The sequence below is a fragment of the Stegodyphus dumicola genome, chromosome 2 (genome assembly GCF_044657685.1).
Source record: "Stegodyphus dumicola isolate Sdum_Otavi_A_Nest chromosome 2, ASM4465768v1".
NCBI classification, from domain to species: domain Eukaryota; kingdom Metazoa; phylum Arthropoda; class Arachnida; order Araneae; family Eresidae; genus Stegodyphus; species Stegodyphus dumicola.
The window spans coordinates 134,079,215-134,091,943 of NC_140769.1; the positions used below are offsets into that span (position 1 = coordinate 134,079,215).

The following is a 12,729-nucleotide window of genomic DNA, read 5'->3' on the forward strand; positions in this document are numbered from 1 at the left end:
GAAGATCTAAGGGGTTTAAGGTGTATGAGCGCCCTTTTAAGCAGAACTTTCAATCCTTTTTCTCTTAATTTTAAACACACTTGCTAAAACATTCTGGAAAATAATTCTACCAGTTTCATAATTGCAAATTGTTTCCTCGAAATCTACATCATAGAACAAATTAGAGAAATAATAAATAAATAACATACCCTAGCCTTCTCCAACTGGGCCAGTGCCTGCCGTTCGGTCTCCCGGCGCATCGCCTCGCGTTCCTCATCCAGAGACAGGTCTGAAGATGGCTGGCTATAATTTGAGTCCGCTGACCCCTGCCACAAAGGAGAAATATAGGTCATTATTTTAAAATTATAACAATGAATAAAGAGTGAGAAAGCATTATGCAAATAACGATTTTTGAAGAATTATTAACAAAGAGGCATATTTTATTTTAACAACTATAATGACTTTTTTTTTAAAGGATATGGTGTATCGTAACCTAGCGGCCATGGGAGGGAATACAACGTTCTATAACAGTTAATGAAAAGTAGCCACAGCAAGACAGAGCTCAGAGAATGGTAAATGGCAACACCAAGATAAAGTTAAAAGAAAAAACAAGTTTTAGAAAAACAGTAACTCATATAAACAAAAAAGGAAAAACAATGTTTTAACAATGTTGTTGTGGACATACAGTAAATAAGTGTCAACCATGGAACAGGCGTTGCGTGGATGTTTTGTCTTCCGCTCTAGGCTTTTGTAAGTCAGCTAGCTTTTTCTTTTCGTAATAATGTGAATAATAAAATGTGAATGCATTTTGGTAACAAAGTTTTCTCTTAAAATACCAACACACATACGTTCAGTATAATACACTGGTGGACAATAGCTAAGGACGGATCTCAAACGGGTATACAGAGCGCTAAAAAGTAAGTGTGTTTGGATGCCAAGTGAAATAAAATAATGCCAGAATACTAGGACATAACAATAAGGAGAATTTATCTAGGAAGCTTTGAAAAGTGTTCCAAGGAACAAATGGTCATTTTGTGCTGCATATATAAAAGTGAAAAAAATGGAATTGCCGTCCGTAGGCATTCTAGCGTAAGATGCCAATTCGGGATATGGTCATCATGGAGGGCTATGTAAGATTCCACACATCGTGTCATACTTTGCACAACATTATACAACAACTGTTGGAGTAATTTATTCTATTCCTCTATCAATGCACGGATGAGGGTGTCCTTGTTTACTAGATGACATTGTCGACCATCAGACTCCTCCCCAAAGCATTCCATACATTTTCAATGGGGTTTAGATCTGGAGAACTTGCTAGTCATACGGGGCGTTGAATATCCTCGCTCTCTGGAAACTTCCAGACAGCGATTATCCCGTGAAATGTTGCATTGCTGTCGATGAGAACACACTTATCACCGACAGCACCACAGGACATTCGAACATGAGGGCAGTAGAACATTATTAATGTATTGTTGGACAGTAATAGTTCCAGTTGCAACCACATGGAGGGGCGTGCGGCCATTGATCATAGTGCCGGCCCAAACAGTGATACTGCATCCAGGATATCTATCTTTTCTGGATATTTTCTAGATGATAAGCAGTACCATTTTCACGACAGATCAGTTGGCGTCTACAGTCAACCAGACTGAACCTATTCTCATCTAAGACTAGTACACAAACCCAGTTGTAGTGAGTCCAATTACGATGCTGGAGATGACGATATATTGCAAACGGGCAGTACAATGGAACAATGGACTGTCTGGACAATGGAATGCACACAACAGGACGGCGGGCGTACTTTAGTCCTCCTTGATACAAAACATCTGGCTCAATTTTTCAGGAGATTCGTTTGTCAGTAGTAGCAAGTAACTGATTTGCTACCTCAATAGCTGTGCTGTGCCGGATCGTTTTGTGAATAGCACTATGTACTTATCTTTTGCAGGCGTCCCACTGCGAACAAGACCTTCCCCGTGGCTTTTCCTACACATTACATTTATTCAAAATGATCTTCAAACACTTGAAACAACACTGTGGCTGACGTCGTACTCCCTATCAACATATGTTATTTTTTGCCCTTCTTCATTCTTGCCACTAACACGGCCACGCGTAAAATCATCTAAGTGATGTCAGGAACATATACCGAAAATAGCAAGTTCGTCAATTGATTCTTTCCCGTTAAATTTTGCTTTTGAACGACAACGGTCAATAGGCATCAAACCCTTTCTCTTTTATTAGCGCATCACGTGACGAACAACTTCTTCAATCCAAAATCTGCATATACACAACACGTCTTACTGTATCCCACATTTACGCTAATGTCCACATTTTCCTGTCTTCCTTTTTGTGGTTGCCATCTCTGCTATTGTCATCCGTCGTTAGCAATTGCCCACCAGTGTACTAATTTTAAAAGAATCTCACAAAGCTTAGAAGCATGGTTCCTTGGTTATAATCGTACATATTTGGTTATTACCTCTTGCATAATGAGTACAGGATAAACCTCTTAAACAGAGAACAATGAAGTGCCTCTTAAACAGTGAACGCATCTCTCACTAACGCAAAGTAGTAGCAGGATAGTTTAGTAATTTCAATATGTATTTTCACTGAGCAAACAACTACGCATAGTTAAGAATTTTATTATGCACGCCTCCGAGGCAGAGTTCATTTTAAGTAATTGAAGTAGAATGGTTCTAAGAAATTTGCCTCTTAACGGTATCAGATTCTTGGCAGTTTACTGCGGCTTTCTCTTTTAGCACTTTGTCTTCAACACAATTCAGGATATACATTTAGAGGATTTACTTGTTAATAACAGTATTTTATCTATGAACTTAAGATGAGCTATTAATGCATGGTATATATTTATCAACTGGCATTAAGATGAATAAGTCAAATTCAAAGTAATATTATAATCAATGGTGGAATTAAAATAATTTAGCAACCAGCTCGCTGTTTGATAATTAGCTGTATTAGATAAATAGCAATAAATGGTTTAAATAAATAAATATAATTTTATCTTAGCCGTTTTGCCGAACTAAAATTATTTTAGAAAGTAGCTCTAGTGAACCAATGTAGACCAACTGAAGCTTACTACTTGATAAATCTGACTACTTACACGAAACGGTACGCCTTTTTTTATTAGCATTTAAGGAATTCTTCCAGAGTAATAAAGTCATTTTTATGAAAGAGTATGTATCACAAGATTTAAATCAGCATGTTTTGGAAGAAAATGTTACGAAATATCTCAATCATACACAGGAATACATCATAAATAGCTATAAAAAGAATAACTTTGTTTAACTTTATCAAAAACTTAGTCTTTTAAGAGTCTTTTAATTATTTTACATAGACTTCACCTGTGGCCAAACGATTAAGATCATTGAATACTGGTAGATTGCCCAGGTTTGAAAACCCATGAGAAGGGATTGACTGCATGGTTGGTTTTCCCATTTACAAACCTGAGCATGATCCCGTATGAAAGCATCTCTTCGCTTAAGCAGATAGCTCTGGTGTACGCTGTCACAATCAAATAACCTAAAGCTAAATGTTTTACGGAAATGGTAAAGCGTATGTATGTTTGGAAAGGGAACATAATAAGTATTCATGAAACTTCATTTAAAGTTATTTTGAAAAACGATTTACGATATCCTGTTGTTTAACATTTGTGCAAGTAGTATGAATTTATTTTACGAGGAAGTGCACAGATATTTTTTAAGAATTATGGAAAATACATATTACCAAACTTTGCTACCATAAATGTCTAAAAACGTTGTCTAATTTATCACTTATTATTATATAAATTACTTAGTTATTTATGTAATTTAAGATTTATTTATTGTATAATTTATTGCTAATTATTCCCGGAGGCGATGAGTCGGGAAGGAACATTGGCTAATCGAATTCAGACGACAGAACGTAAACCTGGTACAGATGCCATGACTTTATTCCCTTAACTTAAAAATTATATTTAAGATTCATTAAAGCATTAAACTACGGGCAAGTTAGGTTAATTATAAAGCCATACAAACGGCATTTTGTCTAGGCGAAGAATATATCTTTATGAAGGACTTCCAAAGAAAAACTATGATGCATTAACTTTATATATGAAAAACAATGAAAAATGAAGACGGCCCTTTCAGAACTTATTGATAAAGCCTAGAACGGATTACCAGTGTTCGACGAATTAAATCCCTAAATAACTAATGACCATTATCATGTTCGTTTAACTGATCGCGAAGCATATCAGAATTACGTGCCTAAGAAAAGGATTGCAAAGCAGACTACAGCTACCTATTTAGAGTGGGGCTGCCTTCGTAGAAGATTTTCTAAACAGAACTGTCTTGTATTCATACTACACATACAAGGTGTCCAAAAAGGTTATTTTCGAACTTTACGAGCTGGTCTGTCAGATAATTGATGAACACGTTTTACATAGGAAGATGTTGTGTCCGAAAATCAAATCTTGCGGTACTAGAGCAATGTGATTGATACGCAATGAAAGCAAGGCACTTTTTGAAGTCTATGTCAGATGTTATGATCATTTCGTATGCCAGAGACTTCATGTAATTCAAGAAGAAATAATTCCATTGAAGGTAAAAGGATCGACGCGGCCTCTCAATTACCCGTAGCATATTTTTCTCGAAGGCAGTGTGCGTGTAGTGCGTTGCCGACCGATATGACTGTTTAATCGAAAAGCTTTGGCTTCATTTAACCTGCGGTACAATTGTCCAAACAATGGATGACTTGGCAGATGTGAGTTTGGGAAGAGCTATCGGTATATGTGTCTCGGGGATTGTCTATTTGCATCCACGGATCTATTACACGTAATGCATAACAGCCAGTTTCTCGTTGCTGAACCGATGCATTTTTTTGCTGCAACCTTTTCGGCTAAAATTAATCGACTTTTCGCTCTCAAATACGTCTGAGAACATCGGCATTCAGCGGCTTCTGGTTACGGTTTCGAACATTACCTATATCAAATTTATTCGCCATAACAGACCACCTCGTAAAGTTCCTTAACGACATTTTAGGATACCCTTTATTCATTTCCACATGGAAAATGGCGCCCATGCTGCTAGCCTGTTCGCCGTGAATTGAACGTAGGCCAAATTCTCTCGGCTCGGCCAACGGTAGACCAGCAAGTCAGAAATGAGGTAAATAGAATAGACATTCTGTTAAAATATCCTAAGGGAGAAAGAAGTTATGTAAGAAAATTTTAGGACACATATATAATTTTTTAACGTTAAATTTCGTAGCCGAGAACTTATTCTATTACATTCGACAAAAATTAATACTTTGTGAGACAATGTCAAACAAATTTAATGTGATAATAATACACTATATATACGACTGAGAACGATATTGGTGAGCAGGACTATAAAATAATTATTTGTTAAAATTTAGATAAACATAATATGAATGCGTTTTGGAACACAGAACAATAAGATTGCTCTCTATAAAACAATGTTGGAAAAAGCTGTAACAATGTTCGACAAAGCTGTAGAGAGGTTTAGCTTTGCGTTGACAACTACAGCGTAATTTTAAGAGAGTTTCAGTTTATCCCTTATAATTATACTTCAATTACTAATTAGAAATAAACTGTTTAAAGGTGAAAAAGCACGGGGAAGGAATTATATCAAAGACTGTAAAACCTAGATGTTGCTACAGGATTTTACGAATAGAAATTTACTCAGCCTAAATATTCCTACAGAATCTGTTTTATTCTTGATATAAATAACAGAATATGGAGTAGGGGGTTAAAAAGAAAGTTTATTGTAAAAATAAACAATGCATAGTATTGGAAATGTCTTTTATAATTATTCAGTGTAGACTAGGTTATTTAATTCAGGTAAATTAAATCATTACAGCTACCTAAATTCCAGTAGAGTTTTGACTGTAAACAGCTTTGGCTAATCCAGAATGAATAAATGGAAATTCATTACGTATTTATGTATCCTTGCAAACTGTTATTATGGTTTTTCTTAGATTTTTCTGCATGCCACACGTAAAAAATTCCATTTTAACCATCAAAAGTTACCATTCAGTCCAAGGTGGATAAAACAGGTCCGAGACAATATTTCCTTCAAACGGAAGGTCACTGTAATTACAATGTCGAAAATAAATATGCCGCAGGTGGAAGATGCAACAGCATCAACCACATTTTCCTCTTTTCCTACGCACAGCTATGACCGGAAATTTTGTGAAGAGGCAAAAGTGGTTTTAATTTCCATGCACACAATCGTCTACATTGTGTTATACGCCGATAAATGGAAAACGAACCTTTGGCATCAACACTAAGTCGACTTATCGACAATCGACTGCAAAAATGGTCTACTGGGGAATGCATTTCAGCAGGGATAGCTCAATGAACGCAGTTACAAATTACACTACCGGACAGCAACCATGTTCTTAAGAACAAGCAGGTGACAGCATGACGTTAATATAAAAATCATTCTTGAGGATGTGAATACTGTCCTATCGAGCTGTAATGGTGCACCGTTACATTATTTTTACGTCGCGCTGCGTATTGTTTTTCCTGCATAGCAATATGAAAAATAAAGAAGGAACACCGGCGTCAATCACCAGAAAACTTTTGCTCTACCTACTCTCTACCAAACTAAAAAACAGTATTTGCAATACTGATTATTTTTCATTTTGAAGTTTACACAGTTCCAACCTCTTCTCTTAAGCCATGTGTGTGGAACTCGAGAACTGGTAAGCGAATAATCGCTGTAGTTCAGGAAACAGAAACGTAGTCTCAAATCTCGTAATCTCTTAATTACCCTTTATTTCTCAAAATAAGAATGTACAGACCGCTCTTGTCTTAGAGCGTACAGAAAGCTTCCACTTTGGCTCAAAGTCAAGGGTACTAAGAAATCAAACTTAATTAAACTAAAAAGACATAGCCAAAACTATCAAAATTCTAAATGAGATGGGCCCTTAAATGTTAACTAAACGGCGAAGCTATCAAGGGCCTAGGAGCGCAGTAATAGCTTAGAGTGTAGCCAAAAAAGAAAACTCGTGCTAGTCAGAATCTCTGGTTCTCTAACGAAGTCACTGGAACTTCGACTTAAGTACCGCTCTTCCTCATTCACATTAACCGAGATTCTAAAACCACACTCCGGCAGGAACTTGTAAGCTGAAATTAGAAGGGAGAGGAAAGAAGCTTTAACTAAAGATAAATGTTAAAAACTTAGGATAAACCTTACAAGTTCAAGAAGATAATGAAGACGACGAACAAATTCAATCAACATTTTCAGCTATTAATAAAATCATAAGAAAATTGCAAAGTTGAATAAAGGAAAAAAAATGTATATAATTTTTGCCTTTAGACAGAACAAACCTAAACCTGAAGAAAGCGTTTTCCCCCAAAATAGATAGCACATTCCTTAATATTGTGGCAAATATTTAGACCTATTCACTAGAGGTATGAAACTGAGTGAGGTGTATGGCGATATTACTGTAATTTTAAACATAATTATTCATGAAATCATTCCATTATTAGGCTACAATACGTTACCCATATTTAAAACATAATTCACAAACGATGTCCATCCAGTCTATTAAGATAGAAACGCTGTCTGGATAGAGCCTGCGTATTTATCTTGCATGTGATGGCAACTTGTGAGCAGACATGTAATGTTTGTGACTATCAGTGGACAGCATTTACATAATTATAGTCCCAGATTTCTTAGCTATGCAGATAGATGAGAAATCTGGGAAGCAGAAAAATACGAAAATGGTTTGCGTTCCAACTAAATTGTAAACGGGCGTCACTAAAAATAATAATACTGTACTGGAGACATAAAAGAGTAGTAATCTTATACTTAATTATACTTAAACTGCAACCATAAATATAATTATACACTACTCTTCTTTCCTAATTAATAATATGCATACAGAAAGCAAACTGCTGCCAAGAATTTCATTGGCTAAGGAAGGGTTAGAAGTTATTCAATTATGGCAAAACACATGAGGGCTATCTGCCTAAAGGGAGAGATCGTGGAGGACTTTCTAAGGGAAACTGGCTCGTATACACGTTACATATGGGGAAAACCACGAAAACGCCCATGCAGCCGGCCTGTTCGCGGGATTCGAATCTCGGAAAGAACTACCAGTGCTCAGCGTCTTTATCGCTCGGCCGCTGGTGGGCCCATTGGCTAAGAAAGAATAAATATCATAGAACAGCTCAAAAGCTATTCCACAGTGAACAGTAACCTGATAGCCCAGGAACGTAATTTGATTATTGAAAAATCCGGATGCAATACAATTAAATTACTAAACCACTTTCAGAAATTTCCCTTATGGTCAAAATTTCAGAGAGGAAGAGTTTTGTTTCAAATGTCAAGTCTTATCCATGTAACCCATGTCTAATTTAAATAGCTAATATTAGATAATTATTTAAATGTCTAATTTAAACAGCTATTTATTATAAATAGAAGATAAGGTATATGCTTATTTCAAAGAAAATCACATTTAATAATTTCAGCTTAATGTACTTAAGATGTTTTATATAATTTTCAGAAATTACAGTGTACGATAATTCTTATGGGATACAATACACCGATTCAGATTTTATTGCGCTGAATTTGGAATGAGTGTTACCTATGTTGTCTATTATTAAAAATAAGCAACGAATTATCACAGTATAATAACACTCATGTGCACGAACAGCTGATATTTGTTTAACAAAACTCTTCATAAAGTATTTAAAAACAAAGAATTCTAAATTTACTTTAAAAATGAACTTAATTTGGGGTACCCGATGAAATGAACTTAATTTCGAAAACTACGACGTTTTAGCATTAAGAAGAAAGGATTTTAATGAATGATATTTTGCTGCTGCTCGAACGCAAAGCAAGACTGTAAAATGATGTTTACCAGAATGTAGAACGACAGAAATATAATGCTCTGTGAAATGAACTACATTAAAATTAGCCAAATAATACAATCTATTTCTGAGATGCAGTAAAATTTGTCTTCTGAGATGCTTCATATATTAGCAAAAACGTTTTTGTAACAATACAGCAAATTTTAAATATATATACATTTAATACTGGGATGGATAACTGCTATGTTAGGATACTGATGAAATGTGACAACTTTTGTGCTCGAATAAAGTATTTAATTTCCCACCTTAAGCTATCTATAATAATTAGATTATCTTTGCTTTCAAATAGAACTCTTAAAAAATTTAATATTTGTTATTTAAACTAGCAATGTCTACATATAATAAAAGAAAGAGTCTGCGTGTCTTTCGTTCGTGCTGCGCGTAAGCTAATAGACACAGGGTTACGAATTTGGTATATAGGTTCATCTAGACAAGAGCTATTGCACTTCGAAGCCATTTGTTCAAAATTCGAATCAGATTTTTCAAATTTTATCTTTTCGATTTTATCGCATCATTTTGAATAGTTTCATTCTTTTAGAAATGTGGTTTTAGCAATAGTTTTTCATTCAATTGCATACTGGACTGCCGACTGTTGAAAATCAGCACTGTTGCCACTTGGAAAAATGAGGACGATAATTCTGTGCAGTTTTTAAATTTAATGTTTCTCTTGGATACTGGACGCTTGTCGAGAGAAGGCAATGGGAAGTTGGTTAATTTATTTATTAAGATAATTAATATTTGTATTAAGGGATATTGCTTATTTCATTGTAATTTTGTTATATGTAACACATTTTTTTTTTATGAAGTTGTTCTGCAGAGTAAAATTCTGCGCTTAACTTTCGTGTTCCTTTCAGGCATTTTCCAAACGAAGGTTCATTTAAAAGCCAAACGAAGGCTGGTCACGTAGCTGCTAGTAATTAATATTTATGAATGAATTACGGGTAGTTTAAAACTAACATTTATGAATGAACCATGGTTAGTTTAAAATTAATACTTATAAAATGTTTGGTACTTTTCCGTTTTGACGGCGCAAGCGATAAAGTCGCCAGTAATGGTACAACCGATGCCAAACGAAATATTCTCGCTGGTAAACTTTTACTCCTCATTTTCAAAACAAGCCACAGCCATTTCTTATCAGATTGATTGTTTCTTTAAACAATGGCATACAATTACATAGAATTTTTACCAGGTAGTTCAATTTTATGCCCTATGGCCATTCCCGGGCGGTAATTAAGTCAATTAGGATGCAATCACATAGCTCACCCGATGGCAAAAATATAGAAAAGTCAAGAATTAAATTCATCCATTCTAATGAGAATGCACTAGCGAAGTAAAGCGCTGCGGTTTTACATAATTTCTGAGTAAGCTACTCGTGCGAATTGGAATAATTCTTGCATTTAAACTTGTATTCCAAATTAAGATTTAACTTGAAATTAATGTAGAAAATTACTGAGAAAGTTATATTTTTGTAGCGTAGTTTACGTGACATGATATCACGTGATATGAACAGGTGAATCAGGATGTTGTACCATGAAAGCATAGTAAATTATAAAATTATTGTCTTTTTACAAATTTATAGACAATAAATTTGTAAAAAGACAATAATTTTATTGGCTTTTTTACAAAACTTTAAACGACATTAAAATATTTATACTTTCAAAATAAAAAAATTCTTAGAACTAACATTTGTCAATATTTTTTATGGGCATACATCTGTTTTCGCCAATAACAGTTTGCTTGGCGAGATTTGCGCTAGCGAAACGGAAAAGTACCAAATTTTTTAACATTTTAAAACATAGATATTTCACAGTATTTAGTAATTTACAAAAATATATCATAAGAATGGCTAGACTAGATTCACTGCATATTTGCACTTTTTAACATAAATATGTCTTTCAGCATTTCAACAACTTTTAGCAGTTAAATAATGATTTATAAATATGACTAAAGCTGCTCGAGAAGAGAATATTGGAATAACATAATTCCTCGAAACTTCTCATTTAAACACAGAATATAAAGTAGCTGTAAGAGAAATGCAAATTATATAATAAACAGAGAAAATTTCACTTAATATAAATAGAAGACATACACGTAAAGAAAACAAGAACTTCAGAACGAAGAAAGAATAAAAGTGATATATACATATAAATATATATACATAAATATATTAAAAATATAAAGCAAGCAATCATGCACATTCCATGCAGTAACGACGTACGTTATAACCTTGCATGCAACAAATACTTCATTTCATGCTCCATGCAGATTTCAAGAAGAGATCAAAGATTCACTTATAACACGAAACTCTTAGGCACAAAGTATTCAGGCATAAGACTTGATTAAGATTTATGAACAGTACCTTTTACAACTCCCTTATGATCCCTTTACTAATTGCATTTAAAAAACTAAGGTTATGGAGTTTCCTTAGCTTACTTGTGAAACTTATCTTTATTATTTGTTGTTAAAGCTCTTACTATCAGAACATGTTTACATGAAGGATAATCTTTAGAACTATTCTGCATTACTGTTTGGTATGCATCCATCATAAGAACATTAGGGGAAACTAAGCTCTTAGTAATAGGAACCATCACAGTAATCGCAAGGGCACTATTTTTTAAAACAGCATTTTAATAAATTCTAATGAAGAACAGCGATATATTTTCAATATAACAAAATAGCAAGATGCTTTCAACGATAACAGCATAGGATATTGGAAAAGAGCGACAGAATAAATGTGAAAGTAATACATTATCCGCATAAAAAATTCGAAGTTAAAACAAACAGTAAATAAACACGATACATTTTTTAAAAGTATTCACAACAATAGCTTCAATAATCTACTATATACGAGCATTCAGTATTATAGCTCTATAGTAATACTACTTGTAATAACACTAAAGTACGAAAGCCACCGAAATTTATGGCATTTTAAGAGAAGTATCTAATTAGTAATCATCAAAAACTACCCACGGCATAGTGGGATCAGCATGACAGAAGCTTAACAATCATAGCAATGAAAAATTGAAAATGATAATTACAGAAATATGGAATTGTAGCAAATAACAGCGATGCCAAGGAGTACGTTCAACATCGTAGTAAGTGGGATTATAAAAAGTATATGAAACTATAAAACGTTAGATGCACAACATATTACTGCATTCAAATTGTTGGCAATCTGTACTTAAAATAGGAAATTCAAGATAGTAAGAATATGAAAGGCATTCACAAGATAATAAGAAAGAAAGATTGCCAGCTATTTTACATGACGATGGCCATAATGCTAATTACCTTACATTGTAGTATAATGAACATTGAAATAAATAACTGGAAGCATCAATGAAGATAAAAAGATAAAAAAAATACCATGGCAGGATATGCTTCTTACGAGGTAATCTCGGATAAACTAAGATTTTAACTACAATGAAAGCCTAATCTGAGATACAACCATTCCTTAAAAAAAAAAAAAAAAAAAAAAAAAAAATGGCGGGCACTTGCCTATAACGGCATTGGCCACTACTAAGGCCAAAAGTGGTAGCCATTTTATTGTGGAGGCGGCCACCGTTACCTCATATGAAGGGACAGACAATTTTACATCCATGCCTTCTCCAGGATTCGAACCCGGGCCCTTTGAATCGCAGTCAGGCTCCGCTAAACACTATAACATCTGCGCGGCTGATACAACCATTCTTCCAGAAGAATCGACCATAACCAATTTTCAACGGAAAGGACATCAAATACATCTAGATCATCCAGGTTTCCAAACATATAATAATAAGGTTGTACAAGAAAGTCATTTATCATTTTTTCAGGTACAGAATTTTGCGCAGTAAAATCTTCAAAGTATCTTTTAATATGTGTTACAG

The 12,729-nt window shown here is 34.4% G+C and overlaps 1 protein-coding gene across 6 annotated transcripts in view; it reads right to left on the minus strand.

Annotated features, from left to right (window-relative positions):
• The window catches only part of Ca-beta (Calcium channel protein beta subunit), a 392,782-nt gene that overhangs the window by 54,262 nt on the left and 325,791 nt on the right, over positions 1 to 12,729 (minus strand). For all 6 annotated transcript variants that reach the window (XM_085811130.1, XM_085811131.1, XM_085811132.1 and 3 more), the window contains one exon: positions 189 to 305. In XM_085811130.1, coding sequence (XP_085667256.1) covers positions 189 to 305 — 117 coding nt within the window. The remainder of the gene's footprint in view (positions 1 to 188; positions 306 to 12,729) is intronic.